The sequence below is a fragment of the Prunus mume genome, linkage group LG6, assembly GCF_029339155.1.
Source record: "Prunus mume cultivar Tortuosa linkage group LG6, ASM2933915v1, whole genome shotgun sequence".
NCBI lineage: Eukaryota > Viridiplantae > Streptophyta > Magnoliopsida > Rosales > Rosaceae > Prunus > Prunus mume.
This window is the reverse complement of record NC_142703.1, coordinates 13,085,087-13,109,786: the sequence shown is the minus strand read 5'-3', so window position 1 is coordinate 13,109,786 and position 24,700 is coordinate 13,085,087. Positions and strand designations below refer to the sequence as shown.

At 37.7% G+C, this 24,700-nt stretch overlaps 4 protein-coding genes and 1 pseudogene across 5 annotated transcripts; 4 read left to right on the top strand and 1 right to left on the bottom strand.

Moving 5' to 3' along the window:
- The first annotated feature begins 463 nt into the window (after positions 1–463).
- Positions 464–2,715, top strand: LOC103334798 (Pentatricopeptide repeat (PPR-like) superfamily protein). The gene is given in 2 exon segments (XM_008237764.2): positions 464–1,737; positions 1,740–2,715. Coding segments are annotated over 2 exon segments (1,830 nt in total). The 5' UTR covers positions 464–689; the 3' UTR covers positions 2,522–2,715.
- Positions 2,716–3,958: 1,243 nt separating this feature from the next.
- On the top strand, positions 3,959–5,303 carry LOC103334799 (PLC-like phosphodiesterases superfamily protein). Its single transcript, XM_008237765.2, has one exon. The coding sequence runs from the start codon at positions 4,023–4,025 to the stop codon at positions 5,115–5,117; it is 1,095 nt and encodes a 364-aa protein (XP_008235987.1). The 5' UTR covers positions 3,959–4,022; the 3' UTR covers positions 5,118–5,303.
- A 1,715-nt stretch (positions 5,304–7,018) lies between these two features.
- Positions 7,019–10,774, bottom strand: FIO1 (methyltransferase). Of its 2 annotated transcripts, XM_089054116.1 has the most exons (9): positions 10,661–10,774; positions 10,172–10,582; positions 9,509–9,717; positions 8,944–9,409; positions 8,643–8,850; positions 7,917–8,024; positions 7,681–7,830; positions 7,528–7,597; positions 7,019–7,344 (listed from the first exon to the last, which is right to left on the bottom strand). In XM_089054116.1, the coding sequence occupies exons 2-9, from the start codon at positions 10,462–10,464 to the stop codon at positions 7,277–7,279; spliced, it is 1,572 nt and encodes a 523-aa protein (XP_088910242.1). In that variant the 5' UTR covers positions 10,465–10,582; positions 10,661–10,774; the 3' UTR covers positions 7,019–7,276. The 2 variants fall into 2 exon arrangements, with proteins under 2 accessions (XP_088910242.1, XP_008235988.2); XM_008237766.2 differs by having other exon boundaries at positions 10,172–10,752.
- A 2,997-nt stretch (positions 10,775–13,771) lies between these two features.
- Positions 13,772–14,398, top strand: LOC103334801 (chaperone protein dnaJ 11, chloroplastic pseudogene; annotated as a pseudogene).
- Positions 14,399–19,623: 5,225 nt separating this feature from the next.
- On the top strand, positions 19,624–22,269 carry ARO1 (armadillo repeat only 1). The gene has a single exon (XM_008237768.3). The coding sequence runs from the start codon at positions 20,084–20,086 to the stop codon at positions 22,130–22,132; it is 2,049 nt and encodes a 682-aa protein (XP_008235990.2). The 5' UTR covers positions 19,624–20,083; the 3' UTR covers positions 22,133–22,269.
- The last annotated feature ends 2,431 nt before the right edge of the window (positions 22,270–24,700 follow it).

The following is a 24,700-nucleotide window of genomic DNA, read 5'->3' as shown; positions in this document are numbered from 1 at the left end:
ATGAATTCATATTTTTTTACCCATTATATCCTCACACAATTTTAAATTTTCAAAATTGTCATTTACTTTAACTCAACAATGAGGGCATTTTAGCAATCAATTTGGTTTCAATTCCAATTCATGAGAATTTAGTAAACAACTTGTAAGAAATCAATACCATTCTTACTCCAATTCCATATATTTTAGTAAACAACTTTAATAAGAAGTAAATACAATGTAATAAGTTTCGTACTAAATGTGAGAGCCCAAATTAATCCTCAATATATTAGTCACTTTCTATATACCATAAACCTAAAGAAGTAAAGTTATAATGAAACAAAGCGGTCCACCTCGGTTTATGACCGAGAGCTATAAGACAAGTAATTAAAAATATTTACCCCTACATCTGAGGTCTTGAGTTTAATTCCCTCCTCCTCCAAAATCATTGATATCCAAATAATAAATAAAAAACATATATATATTATTGAGAAAAACAAAGTGGGTTCAGGCCCACCCGAGTTACATGGTACGCATCAAAACATCGGATCAGTATGTGTACGAGCCCACATTGTCACTGTCAATTCAACCATTACTACCGGCAATGCTCGCCGTCGCCGGAGCTAAACCCTCAAGGCCCATAACCACCGCCACCTCCAACCCACCGTAGATGAAGAGACTTCAGCACAAACCTCTCATGGTTTCACTCTGCAATGCCCTCTTTCTCTTCCCCAACTCTCACTCTCACCAAGCCTAACAAACGCCTCACCGCCAAGCCTCCCTGCGTCGTCCAATCTCTCCTCAAACTCTGCTCTCAAGGCCACCTCTCGCAAGCCCTCTCGTCCCTCGACCTGTTAGTTCAAAAGGGCATCCGCTTACCCACCAAGACTCTCGCTTTCCTCATTCAACAGTGTGGAGCCACTGGGTCTCTCAGAGAAGGCAAATGGGTTCACATCCATTTAAGGCTCACTGGTTTCAAACACCCCCCAACGTTTCTAGCCAACCATTTGATTAATATGTACTTTAAATGCGCAGATGACGTTGAGGCCCGCAGGGTGTTCGATAAAATGTCTGTTAGGAATTTGTATTCTTGGAACAATATGCTTTCTGGGTATGCTAAAATGAGGAATCTGAAGGAGGCGAGGAGTTTGTTTGATAAAATGCCGGAGAAGGATGTGGTGTCGTGGAACACCATGGTGATTGGTTATGCCCAGAGTGGAGTTTGTGATGAGGCTTTGAGGTATTATAGAGAGTTAAGGAGATTGTCAATTGGTTACAATGAGTTTAGTTTTGCAGGTGTTTTGACTGTATGTGTGAAATTGAAGGAATTGGGGCTTACTAGGCAAGTTCATGGGCAGGTTTTGGTTGCTGGAGTTTTGTCAAATGTTGTGCTTTCTAGTTCGCTTGTTGATGCTTATACCAAGTGCGGGGAGATGGGAGATGCTAGGAGATTGTTCGATAACATGCCAGTGAGGGATGTTCTTGCTTGGACTACACTAGTTTCAGGGTATGCCAAATGGTGTGATATGGAATCAGCTAGTGAATTGTTCAGTCAGATGCCCGAGAAGAACCCTGTATCATGGACAGCTTTGATTTCCGGCTATGCTAGAAATGGTCTGGGGTATGAAGCCCTTGCATTGTTTACGGAGATGATGTTGTATCAAGTTAGACCTGATCAGTTTACCTTTAGTAGTTGCCTTTGTGCTTCTGCTAGTATAGCTTCACTTAAGCATGGTAAACAAGTACATGCATCTTTAATCCGAGTAATTTTAGACCCAACACAATTGTTGTGAGCTCTCTTATAGATATGTATTCAAAATGTGGGGATTTAGGGGCTGGAAGGAGAGTTTTCAAGCTCATGGGTGATAAGCAAGATACTGTATTATGGAACACATTGATATCTGCCTTAGCACAGCATGGTAACGGTATAGAGGCAATGCAGATGTTTGAGGACATGATCAGATCAGGAGTCAAACCAGATAGGACAACTGTTGTCGTCATTCTCAATGCGTGTAGTCATTCTGGTCTAGTGCAGGAAGGGCTTAATTTTTTCAAGTCCATGACTGGTGATCATGGCATTGTTCCTGATCAAGAACATTATGCATGCTTGATTGATCTCTTGGGTCGAGCTGGATGTTTTAATGAATTAATCAACCAGCTCAAGAATATGCCATCTAAAGCTGGCGATCAAGTTTGGAATGCGTTACTTGGTGTCTGTAGAATTCATGGAAACACAGAGCTGGGAAGAAAAGTGGCCGAACACCTTATTGAATTGGAGCCTCATTCTTCTGCTGCTTATGTACTACTTTCAAGTATATATGCCGAACTTGGTAAATGGGAGTTGGTAGAGAAGGTGAGACAACTTATGGATGAGAGACATGTGAGGAAAGAGAGAGCCCTTAGTTGGATAGAAGTAGAAAATAGACTGAATGCTTTCACCGTATCAGATCGGTTGCACCCTCTGAAGGAAGAAATATACTCGGTTTTGGAACAGTTAGCTGGCCAGATGGAAGAAGATGTTTCAGTACCTAATGCTGTGAGGTAAAAATTTGATGTTTTGCTACTTTGCAGGGCGGTAAGAAGGAGAAGTGATATACCATATCCATTCAATTTTTTTTATAATTTGTAACATGTTTTGAAGCTACTGTTTTTAGATTCGTTAAATTTAAATCTCCACAATGATATACTTGCGAGATTTTTCAATAAAAATCTAAGTTTCTGATCCCGTAGAGGGTATTATACTTTGTTTTGCATAGTTCTTTTCTCTCATTATCTGTACAAGACAAGCTTTATCCTCAGGCCTGTTATACTACACTTGAGTGACTTTTCCACTTAAGCTACATGGAGTTTTCAACTTTCAATAGGTACGCATATAACTGCAAAGTATGCTCATTTCTCATTTAGACCACAACAAGCTTAGGCTGTAAGTTTGGGTGTGCTGTACATACTTGACCCAACTTGAATGTTGAAACTTATATTAGGCATGGGCTTCCATTTGGCTTTAGTTTGGTTGGAACTTGTATTGAACTATGGCTGAATTTTGTGCTAAGCCTCTGTAGAAAGTCTCATAATCTTTTTTAACCATTTGCTCATTAATTCTGCACTGTTTCCAAGTGATCTTATCCTGAACTATAAACTTACTCTGTAGGGTACAGATTCTGTGGGGCAATATTTGCACATGGTAGACCCCATGAAACTTCATGGTGTGAGCTTCTTGACAATTTTCTTGCTTGTCTAATTAAGGAGCGTGGGTTTTTTTTAAAGGATTGTGACCCTTATCAACCATAATGAATTTTTATTTCTCAGAAGTTTTCATATCGTCTATTGAAACAGTAGAGAAAACCATCTTGACATTTGGACAGGAAGACAAAGCTTTACGGATGATTAAACATGTCGTCACAAATTATGTTATTATTATTATTATTTTTTATACAAATGATATTCTACTTTAATTTAATCTAAATTACGGGACGGGGATTCGAACTCGGGTGAAGAGTGAATAAAGACATCCGCTTCTAACCAACTCGACTAAGCCCATGTATGCATCACAAGTAGTGTTGTGGTCTGCTATTGATAGTAAATGTTTCTATAATGAGCATCTCTGGTAAATTCTATTGACCAGATGAGGAGACAGTAATGCTACACCAAGGTTAAAACTTAAAAAAAGTGAGGAACAAAATTATTCTTCTAGATACTACGGTTTCTTGTTATGGGAAACACCATAGAAAATATAATCAAAACCGACAGCCAACAGCCAACAGCTCACATAGCTTTGGACAACCATACAAGTGGACCAACCAAAGAAGAAGATTAAATAAAATCGATGAATACAATTGGACCAGCAAGACAAGATGATCGATTATAACTCTTCACCAATAATTCAATCAAATGGGCGACCCACCAAGATAAAGATGATACATCTAGATCTAGTCCTAATCAAAATCTTGTCAATAATTATTAAAAATTTATGCGCTAATGAACAATAATGAGTTTTTGTACGCATCAATAGGTGCTGCCACAATAAAAATCTGTTGTCTGACGTTACAATGCTTCCTATTATGACCCACAAAAACCTTTTATTTTTCTCTGCACAGCTTGCTCCTATTTACAGCCAGAAAAAGGCAGAAGAGGAGGAAGAAGAAGAAGATAGAATCCGCTCTGCTTCTTCGTTTTTCATATTGGAGATGGGTTCTCATGTCTCTAAGCAGGTACAACGGCGAAAGGCGATTTCGACGGAGAAGAAAACTCTATGTGATCTTCACCAAAACTGTGGTGAGGAGTTTCCAGGCTGTGACTACAAGCCTTCAGACAGGAAAAACTGGATGGCTGGCATCAACCCTGAGAAAGTTCATATAAACAAGATCGTATGGCCAGGAACACATGACTCTGCAACCAACAAGATTGGATTTCCAGCCATCACTAGGCCTTTTGCTCAATGCCAATCTTTGTCCATCTACCAGCAGCTTGTGAAAGGCACCAGGGTTCTTGATATTCGAATTCAGGAGGATCGCCGCGTCTGCCACGGGATTCTCCTCACTTACAGCATAGATGTTGTGATCAATGATGTCAAGAAGTTTCTATCCGAAACACAGTCTGAGATCATAATCCTTGAAATCAGGACTGAGTTTGGACATGAAGACCCTCCGGACTTTGACAAGTACTTGGTGGATCAACTTGGAGAGTTTTTGATCCATCAGGATGAGCATGTCTTTAACAAGACAATCGCGGAATTGCTGCCAAGGAGAGTGATATGTGTGTGGAAGCCGAGGAAGTCACCTCAGGCCAAGGCAGGGAGCCCTCTGTGGAATGCAGGGCACTTGAAGGATAACTGGATCGACACGGATTTGCCATCGACGAAGTTCGAAAGCAATCTGAAGCATTTGAGTGAGCAGCCACCAGTTTCAACAAGGAAATTCTTTTACAGGGTAGAGAACACTGTGACACCTCAGGCTGATAACCCGGTTTTATGTGTGAAACCTGTGACCGGTCGGATTCATGGATTCGCAAGGTTGTTCATAACTCAGTGCTTCTCTAAAGGTGTTGCAGACAGACTGCAAATATTCTCCACGGATTTTATAGACGAAGATTTCGTCGATGCATGTGTTGCAGCTACATATGCAAGAGTTGAAGGGAAAGCCTGAAGAAGCTGAACTTGTTCCTTGTTTGTGTGCAGTGTGTAGTTTTTTTTTTTCTCTTGTTGATAAAATCTTCCTTCCCACTATGTAATTTAATTCAATCCATTTTTTCTTGTTATTGTTTCTGTATCCATGGAATTTGTACTGTTATTGCAGATTGATAAGGAAAAGAGACATTTTCTATGCGCAAAAGACCTTGAACTTGCAAGTTAGAATTTCAAAAACCTTAAAGAATCATATGATTTGGTTTGCAACATGGAGTGGCTGAGTGGATAATTGGCCTTTGGATGTGTATTGCTTAACTGCTTTTTGGTTTTTCAGTACCAGAAGTATTTTCTTGGTTAAGGGCCGAAATTCTTTTTGTCGGCAGGAACAAAGAATAGGAAAAGTAGTGTCATTTTTCCGACGAGGAAAGAATTATATGCAAGGTACAATTTTTAACAGATTATTTTCCAGTTCTCTATAGCAATGAATTAAATATGATATATTTAAACATTATAGCCGCGCCGGCTATAATATTTATTTAAAAAGAATTTATACGAGACCCCAGTATAGCCGTTCGGCTATACTATTCATTTAAAAGAACTAAAAAGATCCATGTATAGCCGTGCGGCTATACTGTTTATTTAAAAAAAATTTAAACAGGACCCCAGTATAGCCGACTGGCTATACTATTTATTAAAAAAATTTAAAAGAGGACCCACGTATAGCCGGACGACTATATTATTTATAGAAAAAGAATTTGTAAAAAAGACCCCGGTATAGCCGCCCGGCTAAAATATTTATTTAAAAAGAATTTTTATAAAAACCCAGGTATAGCCCTCGGCTATACTATTTAGTACAAAATTAAACTAAAAACCCTAGTATCGCCGCACGGCTATACTATTTATTTTAAAAAATAAAATAAAAACCCACGTATAGCCGAACGGCGAGACTATTTATTAAAAAAAAAATTAAGAAAAAAACCTTACATATATCCCACTTTCCTAACTTGCTTCACGTTCATTCAGAACCCAGAACACCATTCCTAGTTACTTCAACAATTCACTGCCACAGAACCCAGCCAGAGTCATTTTCATTCAAAAGTCGCACTACCACTCATTTCTTCTCTGAGACGATGACTTTCGGCGAGCAAAACACGTTTCGAGAGTCGTTTGGGCTCCTCGACCAAGCTTTTCTGGCCGGCATCAATTTCTTCGACTCTGCAGAGATGTATCCAGTGGTTCAGCAAGCCCAGACTCAGGGGAGGAGCGAGGAGCGCCGTTTTGGCCACCAAGGTTGTAAATTAGGTCTGAGAGTATCAGTTCATGCTAATAATGGTGTGCCAGCTTGCTTTTCAAAGTGTTCGTTTTCAGAAAGAGTGGATAGATGAACAATTAATTATTTCATCCAGTATGAAATGATAGGGAAAGCTTGCTTGATTTGTGCATGCCAATTTCTTCATGAAGTTGAAGTTATGTTACTTTTCCCATCCTGTCCTGAGCAGTTCTTGAACAAATTCAATTGAATAAGAAGCTAATTAGTAGCTTGAATAATATAAAAATTAGCTGGAAAAGTAGATATATTATATTTAAATAGTATAGCCGCTCGGCGATACTATTTATTAAATAAACAAAAAAGACCCACGTATAGCCGCACGGCGATACTATTTAATTATATTATATTAGTATCGCCACCCGGCTGTACTATTTATTTAAAAAATTAAAAACCCAGTATAGCCGCGCGGCTATACGGTACGATTGGTTAAGAAAATTTTAAACCACAGGTATAGCCGTTCGGCTGTACTATTATTATATTATATTTAAAGTACAGCCGTCCGGCTATACGATTTATTAAAAAAATTTAATTAAAAAGGTGAGATCAACAATAAATTAAGAGTATGGCAGGCAATACAACAAAGCGAAAGCTGTGTTCAATTCAGTACATTCAACCAATGGGGATTGGGATAGAACAAAGAGAAAGTTCGTCAAGAGTTGAGAAAACTGGATCCAAGATTGCAAGGAAGAAAATCAGGACATACAGAAGAAAGCATTTCCTACTTAGTGTCTTCTAATTGATTTCTACCCACTTCACGGTAAAAGTTACTTCAGATGTGCCTATATCATATGAGAGAATTTCTGTTATATTGCTGGAATTAGATTAGACAAGGAAATGTCTACTACGGTCTACTTCCTTCTACAGAATTTCTGTTTCAGATCTTCCTCCAAGCGTTGGAATATCGATGAGAATGATCCTGCAATTAACATAAGGAAGGTTATACTGAATCAACGTTGCCTACAAGAAGTCACAATGTTACTAGAATGTCAGCAATGCCAAAACCATGCAAAGCATATTTATAGTTTTGAAGCTGAAATATTAATAGCAGATTGAAAGCTATTAACAAGTATTAGAACTTAAAAAATAGGTGGGTGAAAACCTGAAACTTGACTCTCTCTCTGCTGTAGAGAGCCTTTCACCAGAAGTGTGCCTGGGATTTGCTGAAAAACCTATAAAGAAAAATTTGTAAAAATCAAGCGCAAATTTAAAGACAATGTCACCAAATACAAGCCCAGCAATGACATAATTGTACCGAAACACGGATACTTAGGTTATTGGGAGGCAAGTTCAAACAGCTTGAGCTTATAGTTGCCTCTTTCACATCTTCACAACTAGCAACTCTACCACAATGTTGTGACTCACTCTTCAAGACTGCATCTAAGTGATCTTTTGTTGTAGTGACCTATTAAAATTAAATACTGCTGCATGTAAGCACACACCATATCACTTGATAAATTAACAGAATAACAAATTAACAGATGAGCATACATCAACTGTAAATGAGGATGTGTTCAGGTTACACAATGCACCACTATTGCAGAAAAAGGATTGGACTGATTGCAATACATTTATGGCACTGAATTTTCGGTCGAGGCCCTACAAAGTAGACAAGGTGTGGGATTAGACATCACATTAATAGGAACAAGACAATAACAAAATGCAAGATATGATGAGAATTATGATGTGAAGCGATGCAACTGAATAATCATTGATACCTATTGTCTGCCTACATAAACACATATTTGCTTATTACAGAAACAAAAGATATCTGCTAGTGCATACTTTGACATAAAAAATGGAAGGAAAAATAAAACCTTTCAGCTCACTGCTCTTGGCATTTAAATTTAAGGAAGCCATAATGCTATACGAACTATTCAGCAAGTTACATGCACAGGGAAGGACTAAGAACTATTCATCTTTCAATAAGTTGACATGCTCATAAAAAGCTCAATAAAAATCAATCTTGGAGGTCTCGAGTTAACATTAGAATAATGGTATAATTGCTACCAGCCCTCATACCAAGCTAGTTCTAAAAGCAGGTTGGTCATTCAAACAATCAAATGGGTGGGTGTTTGTTGGGTCATGGGGTTTGGGGGAATCCTTAACCTCATGTTAAGAACTCATAGCTTCAGATTTGCAACATTCAGAATATGAGGTAGATGCATTTCTGATATCGGAAAAAATTGAAACAACAGAAAAGTAGGGCAAAGAAACCTCAAGCATGAAAGATAGGTTGTTCTTCACAGCCACATGAGATGATGCAATCTTCTTGGCAGGGGGGAAAAAGGACCAGGCCAGCCCCCATCGACATGTTTGGCCTTGAACAAATTCAGTTGTCTTTACCACGGTAGCTCCAACTTCCCAAAGCTTTGATGTTAGGATTTTGAGGTTGAATTTCCTCCCAACCATTGATGTGTACCACCTGAAAGTCAAGGGTGAGACATAAGCGCTGAGTTTCTAAGAAAACTACCTTGGGACAGAGGAGATTTGGGAAGAGCATAAAAAATAATTTTACCGAAAAGTATGCTTCAACGTGACACTATCTTCAATAATGCGAGTGATGAAAGCCTTTTCTCCACCAGGACAAATCATCTCCATTGGGGTCCCACCACATGAAGTTTTTGGATTTAGTCCTGCTTCCTCCATGGTCTCAAAAAATGGAGGGTTACACATGCAGAAGTCAAACTCCTCACCCTCCCTAACCACACTGAGAAGAATAGGTGGCCCACAATACCTCTTATTTGCATTAGGATGCAGATTGGAGGAATTGGATGAAGAGGAAGGTGAAAGAGCTGTCTCCCTTCCCATATTTTCAGTCAAATCTATTTTGCTTGAAGTACTAACCAACATCTCATTGTGTGATCCTTCCAGTGGAAGGATCTCTTTGCCATTTTCAACCTTTCTAATTTCAATTAGTTCCGAGATATGTGGATTATCTCTAACATTTTTCTCTGCCCACTCGAGTGCTACATCAGTCACATCTGCAACCAAAGTCAATATGAATTTTTGTTAGGTTCTAAGCAGACATTAATATATTAAAAAATCCAAGTATGTACTAACTAAAACAACTAATGAACAACCTGACCCAACAAAACTCCACCCCAGAAGAGATGCACCAAGAAGTGGATATATGCAGTTTGCTCCAGTTCCGATATCAAAGCCCCTCACTTTATCACCACCATTGCTTGTAGGCTTCACAATGATGTCAGACGAGAGAAGATCTTCAATCCAATGAATGTAATTCGATCTATTGGGCACTGTAGGGCATAGCTGCCCATCAGGAATCCACCTGGGAAATCAAATGCACATTCAACGTACTACATATAAGGACCGCCATGACAATTCAACTTCATTAACTGAATAGACTTCAAATATTCAAGTTAAACTAAGATGATACTACAACCGGGGGTATCTTTAAGTTGATCAAACAAGTAAAACTCAAAGGCTGCCATACTTCATGTCTAACTTTTGAACCTAAATAAGGTGGCAGTGGTTTTGAATTCAGTGATAGAACTAAAAGCATTGGATACAGCAGACACACAAAATCTGTAGAATGAAAGCATATTCAGCTAAAAGAAGAAATTGGGCAGCCTCAAAGTCAAAACAATTAAGAAAACGAAAAAGATACAAGCTTTCAAATAAAAAAACAGAAACAAACCAGAGCACCCACATTCACAACTCTGTATTCTAAATTCCAACAACTACCCAGGTAACCAAACTAGATTTTGAATAAGAGAAGTTACCAATTGAGGCGGTGGTCGTGGAGGAGCAGGACCCGGGTGAGTTCCCGGGTGGCATTGAAGTCGGTCCAGTCGATTCTGGGTCGACCATCTCGGGAAAAGAAGACGAAGGGCTTGAAAGAGGGGTAGAGAGAAGCCAAGTGAGCGAAGTCGGGTGGGTTCTCGGAGTATTTGTTTCTCGGGTGGATCGTGGGTCGTTCCTCCCTTCTCCTCCTCTTCTTCTTCTTATTCTTGTTCGTCAACATTTCACATTTGGCTCTGTGAGACTTAGCCCATGAGCTAAATAAGCCAACCATCAATTTATGGCCTTCTATGTCTGAGTCGCTATCATCATCCCCACGCAAAATAGCATCATTGAACTCCTTCACTCGTTCATCCAGCTTTTCCACCTGTTCGTCCAGCTTATCCAATTCACTGTTTTTCATGGGGTTTAATTTAAGAGATGAAAAGAAAATTGAGATTGAATGAGAGGTATGCTGAGAAAGGTGTTACTTGGGGTCTTGCAGATGGCTTGGGACAAAAGGGTATTTGACTACCTGCTGAAGGAGGGAGGAGGGAGGAGGAGAACTCTGGTGTTTCTAGTTGGCAATTTCATCTCTCCCTCCCACATTCATAGAGATCACAATGTGGCCGTTAATGGGCTAGCCAGCTTCAATTTCGGCTTAGCTCAATGGGCTTAGTTTTGGGCTTGCACAAGTTGGATCTCATCTCTCCCCAAATTTCTTTTGTGGAGGTGATCCATTTTTTATGGATACAAATACGAGATATGAAATACGATGCCGCACAATACGAGTATACATTAAAGTTTGAGTCAATGAACGGGTATTTATTGGCTCAGCCTCATAGGGTACATGTATTGTATATTGTAAGATCCACTTGCGTAGACAACTGACAACTATTTGAAGCTGAGCTAATGAACCTTTTTCTTCTTCTCCCAAATATGGATAGACTCGGGATTTCAAAATGACTCGGGATTTCAAAATAAGGTGGGGTGGCTACATTTACTTTACAGGTGAGCTGTTAGATTTTAGGCCATGTTAAACTTTATAGTAATTTTGACTTACCCCCTTCAAATTCAATTTTCCTTACCTGCAACCCTTCACTTTTTGTTTTTATAAATAACATCCAATGTTTATAAGTAAAAATCCTATGACTAGGATACAACTCATCAAATTACTTTATCAAGCTCAAGATCTGATTTATTATCATTTTTAATCTCCCAAAATACCCCTATTTAAAATTCAACGTTTTATGTGGTGGTATTTTAAATTTGGTTCCCCAATTTATTGTGGTGATTCCCTCCAAAATTTTGATCTTTAATCAATCATCATTAATTGTCCGTTTATTATGGGTATCATATTCAATGTACCTATTTTTTAATATAGAAATAATGAAAAATAGTTATGTTATTTTGTAAATATGATTTTAATTCATAAAAAGTGTTTAAAAAAAATTTCTATTACAAAGTAGAATACCTATTTTTGTATAGAAATAATGTACCTATTTTCTTACATAATAGGTACAAAAAATTCATTTATTCAAGCTATACATTGTTTTACCTTATATATATATATATATATATATATATATACACATAGAATCATCTAATTAACGTGCCTATTTTTTATACGAGTATTGTACCTATTAATGTACCATTTTTTCTATGAGTATTGTACCTAATATTAGAATATATATTATACATCTATATTATTGGAGGATATTAGGTAATGTTTAAATATAATTGGAGAATGTATAATAAAATTCATTTATTCGACATATAGGAGGTTAGAGCATCTACAATCATGCTCCTTATATTTTAGTTAAAATTTAGCTAAAAACACACAAAAGTTATTTTAGTAGCTCTCTATAAAATTTGAACTTCAATCATACTCTCTAGTTTTAGGAGTCATAAATATTATAGTTATTTTTTAATTCAATATGATTGGTTCATCTCTTTTAAAAATAATATAAAAATATAGTTAACATTAATTAAAAATTTATACTATGCATAAAACAAAGCAACATTAAATTATATGGAGCCACTAGAAGTCATTTTTCTCTCCTCATATTTAGAAGCTCCTAGATGTCTTCTTATTTTAGGAGGTGGATAGAGAGCGTGGTTGGAGTTCTATTTTTCAAATTCCTTCCTAAAATTTGTCTAAGAATGCGGTTTAAAGAGCCCATTGTGAATGCTCTTAAGAGGGAATATTTGAAGTAATTTGATTGTAGCCCATTATTTATGAGAGTGGAAACATGAATGTGCAATGAGTTATTATTCGTTTGCCTTAATTAGGTGATTGGAAAACGGTTAGCAACCAAATAAAGATCTAGTGACATAATTTGTAAATAAATCAACCTACATGGACACATTTTATCCCACTTTAAAATTTAGTTTTACTTAAACATTGTACTACTGTTAGGTTATTCTCTAAAGTTTTTAAGTTATAAGGGTCTATTTTAATATGACCCTAAATTTTAAAACCTATATGCTAACTCGTATTCGTTCCTCACCACCGTCATGCACATGAAGCAAGGATCCAACTAACATTACAAGACTTCGTTCTCAATCTAAACCCAAAAAAAATTCAAGATCAAATGCAAAAACATATGAATTCAAATTACACTGTAACTATGAAAACCTTCAAGAAATTCTCAACCCCACTACCAGAACAAGAAAATCTCATAGCAACAAGAACACACAATCACCAATTAAATTAAGCCACCGAATACCTTGGCCATATAGGGTACATGCCTTTATTTTACTTTTCCGTTCATTTTCTGTCCTCCCACCTAGGTAGGCGCACAAGTTGTGGACCCAAAAAGACTCCTAATTTATCGGTTCTTTTTAAATAAAGTGGACTCCTCCACTTTTATAAAAGTTGGAAATATTTTTCTCACAATTTTAATTTAAGGTGTATATTTATCATTATTTTTAGCATTTTATATTTGTTTATGTGCCTAATCATAATTAATTTTTTACTTTATATTTATAGAATCATGATTATACGAACCTGCACACTTTAGAATAAAAATGTTCCAAAAAGAATGACAAGTCAAAGACCAAATGGTAGGTGAGGTGGGGCCTATGAAAAATACATAGGCCAAGGAACAACTCACAAGTAGATAGTCATATTATTACAATGATAAAAAGAGTGGGTCCAACTTTATCTGTATATACAACAGTAAGGAAAAGTGGGACCCGTGAAGAAAGGAGATGTTTATCCATATCACCTGAGTCAGCACAGTGCAGCATCCTATATGGATAAACCCTTTGCATGGTTGTAACTTACAAGAACAACACAATTTTGTGTACAATCCGTGTTATTAATTATCTTCGCATCAAAGAAAAATGTAGATCATATGAGAAAAAAGGAAATGATATTTAATAATGCAGATAGAAGTTGGTTTGTGGATCATTTATATGTAGAATTGTGTGATTTAGTAAATTATAAGTAAATCTCGCATATGTGTAATCATCGACAACATATATCAATATTGCATTATAAGAATCAAATCTCGCATATGTGTAATGATCGACAATAGATATGAATATTGCATTATAGGAATCAATTTATGTCTATTAGGTTTTCCAGCTCTATATAAACCAACACACACCTCTCTCATATTCAACTCCTCAAGCCCTCAAACACTACACTACCTTAACATTTGCCTCAATCCTCTTACCTCAATTTCCTGCCTCAAAACCCAGCACTTAACCAACAAGGTTTCAAAACCCCATCCATGGCTGCAGTTAGTTCTACTTCCACACTGTACGACGTTCTTGGCCTCACAATGGGTGCAAGTGGGCATGAGATCAAGGCAGCCTACAGGAGGCTAGCCAGAAGCTGCCACCCAGATGTTGTGGCCATGAACCAAAAGCAAACGTCCGCTAATGAGTTCATGAAAATTCATGCAGCTTATGCAATCCTATCAGACCCTGATAAAAGAGCAAACTATGATAGGGATCTCTACAGGTGTCCACAGCCTTTTCGCTCTTCTTCGTATTCGTCGGCGAGCATGGCGGCAGCAGCCTCTGCAATGGCGGGGTCTTCTAGACGGACTTACCGGAATTGGGAGACCGATCAGTGTTGGTAGCTCAAAACAGAGAAAACAGGGGAACCCCCCTTTAAGTGCTTATATATTTTATGTAACAATATTGCTGCTTCTTTTCTTTATGATTTTTTTGGTGGACAAATGTTGTCTGAAATGAACAGAACATCAAACATGACACATCAAGACCAACTAACCAACTAATAATTAAGAGATCCCCCTAGCATTATTTATTTGTTTTATGGATTTTTTTAAGATTAAACTAAGGGGTGACACATGCACAACAGCATCAAGAACATTTAATAATGGTGAAAAAATAAAATTTTAAAAAAAACCAGATAAAAGAAACAAGTTATTCATCTGTGGCCACAAATCAGTCTGTTATCAACTATATAAGTCACCATCAGGCATGAATTCACATGGAGCACCTCCCTTTTGGTGTCATTGTTTCATTTTTCTTTTCTTGCTTGGACCAGAACAATCCAAATTCAACCTTATCAGGTTTCAATCTAAGTGCTTTCTATTATTTGATGGATAATTTGATTGGTAATTTCAAGAGAGATTAAAATATGGGTGTGGAAGATTGAGGCATTGGGGGTTTCTTTCACTACTGTATTCAATATCCAATCCAACAAGTTAAACTATTAGATGGAGAAGTCCAAATTAGTGTTTGAAGCTCTTAAGATCTCTGTTTTTGAATATTTTTAGAGTCGTTTGATCTTGAATTATGGAGTCATTCTATATAGTGAGGGTTTTATCTAAGGTCATATTTCTTAATCGTTGAATCAAACTAACCAATTTGATTCAATAACTAACCGATTTGATCTTTGGTTAAGAGATAATGTTTTATTTAAGGACCTTATAGAATTCTGCTAAATTATGTCTAAACCTATTTTCATTTTGGGCTTGTTCTCAAATTAGGACCACCTTCAGTTATGGGCTTATATTGTCTCCAGGCCCCTGTTGAGACTTGAGAATCAATGAAGGCCACCCTTCATCAAGCCTTGTTTGTCATCACAATCCACAAATTTTCATGGGGAATGGCCATATGGTAAGTAAGTCACCCTGCCATAATTGGTCTACTTACGATTCCCCACCTTCCAAGAAAGGAGGTCAGTATTTTTTTTTACGAGAGACTCATTTTATCTTGGCACTCAAAAAAAGAAGAGACAAAAAGGAACCCTTTAGTCAATTGATGAGAGGAATCACTTCGATGATGGTGGAGAATCAGAGTTACAGTAGCAGCAATCATACCTCTTTAAAGGTGGAAATTTTTAGAGTTTTTAACATACAAGAGAGTCCAAAAGAGAAGTTATTTTTAGGTTTGTTATGGATCAAGTGTGTATAATGTATGTTATGCTTGTTATATTTCCATGTCGAGGTATTGTGAAAATCATGAAATTCTAACTTCTAAGTTTTTAGATTATGGCTTGTGTCTAATTATGAACCTACTCAATATACTTTTCACCTTGCGTTTAGATGAGGGAAATATGTCATAATTTAATTACAAGTATATAATTTAATAGGAGAAATTAACAATTCCCTTGTTTTGTAATTTAAGCACAAAATTTATTAAATGACACGCGGAAAAAATCGTGAAAATTGGAGCATCAAATTTCCGAATTTAATTTCCACTAAAATATGTGTCATTTCACAATTTCCATAATGTCATTCAGGAACATACCCATTCCCAAGCTAGTCTGGGCTATAGCCCAGGTGTCTTGATTTATTTTAGCCTATAGTAATACTCCCAGCCCACCCAAGCAAACCCCACACACCCTCTTGCATAGAAAACATCCATTAGCCAATGCACGCACACAAAAAAGAAAAGAAGAAAGAGCCAATCATCCCTGCTACACGCCAATTAACCATGCCCTTCAATGCTTAATTAAAGCAAACCAAATTAATCTTCAATTATTAATCTTCTTTTATTGTCTTAATATATTGATGTTGAAATTTTGGTACTTTTTAGAGTTTATGAAGTATCAATTAGGGATTTACAATTTTTTTTATTGAAAAAAATTATATTTATATATAAATTTTTTTTTTACTTGGCCAAAACATTTTTTTGTACAGGTTTTGTAATTAAAAATAAACAAATAAAAGTAGGAAAGCCCCTTATAGTCCCCTAAAATTCCAATATATTTTTAATTATAATCATTCATGTTTTACGCTATAAACCCTTAATAATTTATACATTTTTGGAAAGAAAAAAATAGCTTCTACATTTCTAATTGTTTAATTAGTATGAGTTTATTTCTTTTGTTGGTTAGTGTGAGTTTTTGTTTTGATTAATTAATATAGGTTTTGTGTTTTAAAAAAATTGGAAATTTGTACACATCGATCCCACTTATTATGTTCCTCCCTTCAAGGCTTGTACGTAAGTTAAATATAGCCAACCCTAATTTGAAATCCTAGGTCCCTCCTTGGTGCCATTTACAAAATTCTGTCATTTACAAAATTCAACATACATAAATCCAAGCACTGATATCTTCAATTGCCATAAATTGAAATGATGGAAATCTAAATTCTGTCATTTTCAATTCCTTCATCCAAACGGAAGGTTGGAATATCAATGATAATTCCTCCCTCGTTACTACTAGAGTAATTCCAAAATTGGTGTACACCATCGGCCTAAGCAAGAAATTATTCAGCTAAGCGTCATGTACTGGAAAAAGCTTGTACATACATAATTAGAACTCTCTCGAGTCATGAGCAATTCTTTCGTTACACAGTTTAGGAATAGAAGTGAATCGAACTCCATATGCAGTGGCGCCCCCCCACATGATTCAATTATAAATATTTAGCTATAAACATGTAAGTATTGAATATTTAGGTGTTTTATATACTTGTATTTTCTACTTCGGCCCCCCATAACTTTACAATTTTAGTTCCGCCCTATCCATATGGCCAATAGGAAAATAAAACAAAACCATCTTCTGTCATATTCATAATGAAGTACATTGATATCCACACAATTATTAAACTGGTTGGAGAAGAAGAAGCACAACATCAATTAACTAAAAATTAGCAAGTGACTTGGGTTTCTAATGTCCCTATCTAGATAGCAACTAATTAGCACATGTAAATTGGATTGATTGAACATATGCCACGTACCCTAACCCGCTATCTGATTCTTAACCCAGTTCATGAAGCAAGCCAGTCACAAACTTTGGTTTCTTGTAAATTCCACAGAAAAAGCATCCAATGTTTTCATCACCGATTGGTCTAGCAGTTTTCAAACAGCCCGACAAGACAAGCAAGGATGAAGAGGAAAGTTCCAAGTCTTTAAAAAAATACATTTGTAAATTGAGTTTAGACCCATAAAATTCATCTTAAATCACCTACAACTCTTTTCTTTATTTTTTTTTCCATTTAAAATACTCAATTTTTTCAAATAATATCCCGATGACAATGGATACAATTAAGCAAGTTACCTAATATAACTTAAAATCTAATTTATTGAATTTTTTGGATTCCAAAACTATCCCTGTTTATAAGTTAATGTGTTATTGGATGGAGGGTGTAACTAATGACACACGTTGAATTTGGAAAGATCTTCAAATAGTTGTAATGGATATATGAATTTATTTAGAAACTTATTTGAAATTAAATATTAAATTCAACATTAACATATTAGTAATTTATAGGTGATTAACATTTTGGTTTATTTAATACAAAAATTATGTTGTTTTCCTTTTATGAACCTATTTCCTCCAATTAGGTTCCCTGCCAATTAGTAATAGACAATCCCAATAATAAAATTGACAAGTCTGGAGTACATGTAAATTGTCTACATGGGGAGGGGCCCCTTACCCCCCCTGGATAGGTTCGAGGAGAACAGAGGAAAATCCATAGCATTCCATCAGAGGCATCAACCTCGCCTTGGCTTGGTCTTTCTGGAATCTTCACTGCGCTTTCCATAGACACAGCGCTGATTGATTGCCTCGTCAAATCTCCCATCATACATGGCGGAGCTAGAAGAAGCTAATATTTGTGGAGCCGGGGGCCGGTACTATAAAATCAAGATTATATAGAATTATATTTTAACTAATATTGCGTATGATATTTAAGAAATAATGGAGTTTTCATGGAGTTTTGAGGACCACGGCCATAGCAGCCCTGTGGCTCCACCCTATGCCCATTTTCAACTCGCGCTAGTAGCTACCCTGTAGCCTGCCCCCACACAGCAATATAAACTTGCTTGCTGATATGGATGGTTTGAAAAAGGTTTCTCGAGAGTTTGGCTTTGTCTGTGGTTCTAATGTTATACGTTTTGCCTCAATATGAGATTGTGCTAAGACTACATCTACATGTGGTCTTAAGTTAAAGCTATGAGTATTCTTAAGTTAGACGCCCTATCGGTTTGTAATACGTTTACGGTCAGATTTTAGTCTTTGTGTGAGTGTGACCTAACTTTGCATTATTCTTAAAGCTATACATATATCTAATCCTATGTTGTTTTAAAGGCTATATATCAGTTCAATTAGGGTTCTTATTAAGGGCATGGCAGTTATAAATTAATTAAAAATCCTAAGAGTTATTTACACTAACACTACTGAAGTTTTTGAATTTTTCACAAAATTCTTGAGAAATTACATGAACACCCATTGAAGTTTTAAATTGCTTTTACAAAACTCATTTTCACTGATTTTTTTATCTAAAGATGGATGATTTTATACAAAAAAATTATCCAAATGACAAAGTTGGCCTTTGAAATTAGATTGCATATACTTCATTGAGGTTAATTTTGTCATTTGCATAAGTTTTTTTTTCTCAATAAAATCATCAATTTTTGGATAAACAATCAACGAAAGACCAAAAATTTGCCAATGATAATTTCGGATAATATATGTGCAATATTACTATCAAACTAACCGCTAGAGCAATATTTGAGATAAAAAAAAATCAAAGAAGCAAATGTGGGTTCTTCTCTGACAAGTGCCAATCACCACAATCATGTAAGAACTATAAACGAGCGAAATTATGTTGTCTGGTTGAAATCGATCCCCAGTGAAAAAATCCAAAAGATGAAAAAGTTTTTGTTACATGGATACATGCATGTGACATAAGAGAGGTTACTTGACTGACAATGTATGTTGGATTGTTCAGTTTTTTAACAAGCGATACTAATTCGAATGCCGAGAATATTTCTATTGAAAACACTTGTGATGATAAATGCATTTGGTAGAAGCGTTTTCATTATAATTATTTATTTCTTTTAAAAATATATTTTTTTTACAAGCGATAATGGAAAAGTTAGATTCGACCCGGCATTGCAAAAGTATAATAATGTCTTCAAACGTAAATAATGACAGAAAATTTGGACCCATCTTCATTAACGTTATTCCCAAATGCATTTGAAACTCCAAGGCAGGTTTATTTTTTTTGGTACAAAAAAAATTTCAAGGGAGAGTTGAGACCAATCAATTGGCATGCTATATATGACGTGAAAGAAGAAATGCCAGTTTCTTCACATGAAAGTTGGAGAAAAAGCCGTTTCACCATAGCCAATAGCTCCTCTTCCTCCTCCCTCTCCTACCGGCGGCGCCACCCTCCACCTCAACCACACAACTACCGCCATCACCGAAACCCGGATGGGAATGCAGACCCTTCCCTAACCATCGCCAACCCAAAAAAACGAAGAAACTCCATCTGCCATAGAAATTCATATGATACCATTGTTACGTTAGAATTGCACTTGATTAAATTGTGCACGAACATGTAACAACAGGGGTTACATTGCATCGTTCACATTGTTTGGCGAAAAACCCATTTCGAATTTGGGATTTTCCGATGTGGGTTTCTTCTTTTTGAAGGTGTTTGATCTGGTTTTGAAGGTTCTGTATTTCTGGGGGGGCGGCCATGGCGGCAATTGTGAAGGAGATCTTGGCAAGGCCAATCCAATTGGCGGACCAGGTGACCAAGGCCGCCGACGAGGCACACTCATTCAAGCAAGACTGCGCCGAGATCAAATCCAAGACGGAGAAGCTCGCCGGCCTCCTCCGACAGGCGGCGCGTGCGAGCAACGAGCTCTACGAGCGCCCCACGCGCCGCATCATCGACGAGACGGAGCAAAACCTTGACAAGGCCCTCACCCTCGTCATCAAGTGCCGAGCCAACGGCCTCATGAAGCGCGTCTTCACCATCATCCCCGCTGCCGCGTTCCGCAAGACCGCGCAGCAGCTCGAGAACTCCATCGGCGACATGTCTTGGCTCCTCCGCGTCTCCGCGCCCTCCGGCGACCGCGACGACGTATACCTCGGCCTCCCTCCGATTGCCTCCAACGAGCCCATCTTGTGTTTGATATGGGAACAGGTCGCGATTCTCTACACTGGGTCTGCGGAGGACCGAGCGGATGCGGCAGCTTCTTTGGTGTCGTTGGCCAAAGACAACAATAGGTACGTTAAGCTCATCATCGAAGAAGGTGGCGTGCCTCCGCTGCTGAAGATGGCCAAGGAAGGAGGAAAGGAAGGTCAAGAGAACGCCGCGAGGGCAATTGGGTTGTTGGGTCAGGACCCGGAAAGCGTCGAACAGATTGTGAACGCTGGTGTATGCCCGGTGTTTGCGAAAATACTCAAAGAAGGGCACATGAAAGTGCAGACTGAGGTTGCGTTGGCTGTGTCTGAATTTGCCGATAGGCATCCCAAATGCCAAGACCCTTTTGCTCAGAACAATGTGATCCGATTGCTCGTCAGCCATCTCGCTTTCGAGACGATCCAGGAGCATAGCAAGTACGTAATCCCCAACAAGCAGCAATTGTCGATACATTCGATTGTGATGGCGAACAACAATCCGACTAGAAATGAATATGATCATAATAAACACCCTGGTGGTAGTACGGCTCACGTTTCACACCCGATTACGGGGAATCACAACCCAATTAATCAAATGCAGAGCGTTGTTAATAGCACTCTGGCTTCGAAGAAAAGCCCTAGCCCTAGCCCTGGCCAAGGCCACGATCAGAGCCCTGGCCCTGGCCCTGGCCAGGGGATGAAGCAACCCGGACATCATAATCAGAATCAAAACCAGAATCAGAATTACAATGTCAGTACCCATCATCATCATCCTCATCCTAACCACAACAATGCAAAGACACACCACCCCAATCATGTGGCTCTATCGGGGGCTAGCATCAAGGGGAGGGAGTATGAGGACCCGGAAACCAAGGCAAAAATGAAGGCTATGGCAGCTAGAGCGCTTTGGAAGCTTGCCAAGGGGAATGTCGCCGTGTGCCGTAGCATCACGGAGTCAAGAGCGCTTTTGTGTTTTGCAGTTTTGCTAGAAAAGGGTTCTGAGACAGTTCAGGGGTATTCTGCCAAAGCGTTGATGGAGATCACGGCGGTGGCAGAGCAAAATGCAGACTTGAGGCGCAATGCCTTCAAGCCCACATCCCCTGCCTGCAAAGCTGTGGTTGAGCAATTGCTGAAAATTATAGAAGAGGGAAACTCACACCTCCTCGAGCCCTGCATCCAAGCTGTTGGCAACTTGGCAAGGACTTTTCGAGCAACCGAAACAAGGCTAATCGGGCCATTGGTGAAGCTGCTCGACGAAAGAGAGACAGACATTTCCGCCGCGGCTGTGATTGCACTTAACAAATTTGCCTGCACTGAAAATTTTCTCCATCTCAACCACTGCAAAGCCATTATAGATGCAGGTGGTGCCAAGCACCTAATTCAACTTGTTTACTTTGGGGAACAAATGGTTCAGATTCCTTCCCTAATTCTCCTCTGTTACATTTCATTGCATATTCCAGACAGCGAAACACTTGCTCAGGAGGAGGTGCTTATTGTGCTTGAATGGTCATCAAAGCAGGCTCATCTGGTTAATGAACCCTCATTTGAAACATTATTACCAGAAGCCAAAAGTAGGCTGGAACTTTATCAGTCCAGAGGGACTAGAGGGTTTTACTGATGTAATCTCAAGTTGTACAATATTAATTTCTTTAGGGAAATATAAAACAGAAATTCCAGAGTTACATGTATGTCTTCTTGTCCTCATTTTTGTTAAGGTGTGGAAATATATATACGTGAATTAGTATTGCTGCATTTTAATTTAATTTCTACTTCTTTTTTCCTTTTTCCATTGTCCTAATTGTTCAAGGCTTCAAGCTCAACTTTCAACCGGTTTGTAGTCTTCTTCTTTCTTGTTTTTTTTCTGAATTTTTCTGCAGGGATTGGCAGGGGTTGCAGCAGCTTTTCATCATTCTGGTGCCAGGGGATTGTATTACAAAAATTGAGTGGAAATGTGAGAGAAATTGATATGATAGGATTTGGAAATGTGGAAATGTTAAGTTGAGTTAGATGATCTCTGTAAACTTCAGTTGAAAAGCTGTAGTCATTTTGTATAACGAGTGCTGCAAAAGAGATTATCGTTCAAGTGGTCTCTTCGACCTTCATGCAAAAACAATCTTGTTTGTCTAAGTAAGTACCCACAAAAAATGATTAAAATACGAATAAGAACTCAATGGGGCAAAAGGAGTACAGCCCAAGTGATTAAAAGGTTTAACCCTCCACCGAGTTCTTGTGTTCGAATCACTCTCTCTTGTTCAACTCATGTTACCACATTATATGATCGGTCTCGTCGACGTCGACCTTCGTGCAAAAACAAATTTGTTTTCTGGTCACATTGCTATTTGCTTATGTTTATATATAGCATGTGCAGCAGTGCAGTAATACACAAAGTTTAGGCATCCCTTATGAATGCATGGTGGCCAAATGCCATTAATGTTCTCTTCTCCTACGCATTTCATGCCTATACCTCCAAAACCCATCATTCCTGAACTTCAGATTTAACATTTCTTTGGAGCCCGCAAGTACCTCTGTTTCTGCTGTTCCAGAATTGCACAGATGTAAGACAAGTCCATATGTCCCATGACAAAACGACACGTTGTAGTCTTTTAATTTCGGATGTAAAATTCAAAAGATTGACGCACACACCCCGGCTGGCCTGCTGGCTACCGTGCTCCAGCTAATAACATGCAATGCAACATGCATTCACACACTGCACTGCACTCGTATGGTTTTCATATATCTCTCTGCTATTTGTGCTGGATAAAACAACACTTCACACTAATTGTTATGTTCATATCGGAGAGCCGAAAAGAAGACACACCACATACATTTCATGCGGCGTATGCGATGCTTGAATTTTTTCCTTTTTGAATCTTAGTATTGTTGTGTGTCTTAACTTTTTGAAATTTTGTTCTGTCATCGTGATTGTGTTGTATCGTAGATGTATTGCAGATTGAGCAGAATAAAAGAGGTGTCTCCAAAGGGAAAACAACGTTGGCTAAAAAGATGTAGCAATAAGTGTGTTTAATGTTCTGGTCTAAAGGCATGTTTGGTAAGTCGAAGTCGAACTAGATTGGACTATTTCAATTAAATTAGACAATTGTTATGATTGTTGTTCAATGAACTTATAAATGGTGAGACTATATTTATTATATTCTACAACAGTCAAACATATTATGTTTTACAAATCATATCTAAAGAGATGAGACTCACAAGGATATACTTGAATTTAACTCCAACCTAGTCTAAGTGAGCCGAGAAACGAGCCCTATATTGTATAATTATAACGAGTCGTTCTATAGTAAGGGCCTAATTATGACCCTTAGGTTCTTAATTATTAGATCACGTTAACCAAATTGATCCAACAATTAAGAGATAAAGCCTCACTTAAAGGCCATATATTAGACCATCACTGTATAATTCTTGTAACTATAACATCTTATATCTCTTGTATGGGGCATGACAACCTTGCCCTCTCATCAATCTCTATGGGCCTCAGGGTATCAGAGTTTGACAAAGTCAAACCTTTGCTTAAGCATTGCAAATATACGGGCCTCAAAATACAGACCAATACAATAAAAATGGGCTATATAGATTTGGAGTGATAATTTCAAGCATGACTCGTTATACGATTCGAAACCCACATGAGAATTTAGCGGGTTCAACCCGCACAATGTTAACCCAATGGTAAAAGGGAAAGCATGTGACCAAATGCAAACTCTCATGTTCAAATCTTCACAACAGTCAAAAATTCTAGTTTACACAAAAACACATGGCTTGCAAGTTACTGTAAGAACAAAATAATAATAATAATAATAATTACTCTGCAAAATTATCATTTGCACTATTCTGTATGAGTGCAAGAATCAAGTGACTGGTAGTAGAAAAAAATTCAATAATATTTGACTGACAAAAGAAAACCAAAAGTAAAAAACTTTACCGGAAATTGGTCCAATAATCTCCAGAGAAAAGTCGAAGTTTTCTCTTTGAATCATTTATCATTTCTTTTCCCCTTCTATGATGAAACTTCAAAGATGGAGAAGAAAATCTGACAAATATGCAGAAAACACTACCAAGGCAAACAAATTCATGGCGATTGTTTTTAAAAAAATTATTTATAACTTTATCTTTCTGCAATTTCTTAAAGGGAAATGCATCATGCATGGCAGATGCTTTTAAGCTTTTTTTG

Bases quoted from the DNA above. Each gene is read 5' to 3' on its own strand.
- LOC103334799 (XM_008237765.2), top strand. From the start codon at position 4,023: ATGCTTCCTATTATGACCCACAAAAACCTTTTATTTTTCTCTGCACAG.
- FIO1 (XM_008237766.2), bottom strand. From the start codon at position 10,593: ATGAAAAACAGTGAATTGGATAAGCTGGACGAACAGGTGGAAAAGCTG. The intron at 9,718-10,171 runs GTAACTTCTCTT...TTGATTTCCCAG, and splicing joins CACGACCACCGCCTCAATTG to GTGGATTCCTGATGGGCAGC. The intron at 9,410-9,508 runs GTTGTTCATTAG...CTTTGGTTGCAG, and splicing joins GTGGAGTTTTGTTGGGTCAG to ATGTGACTGATGTAGCACTC.
- ARO1 (XM_008237768.3), top strand. From the start codon at position 20,084: ATGGCGGCAATTGTGAAGGAGATCTTGGCAAGGCCAATCCAATTGGCG.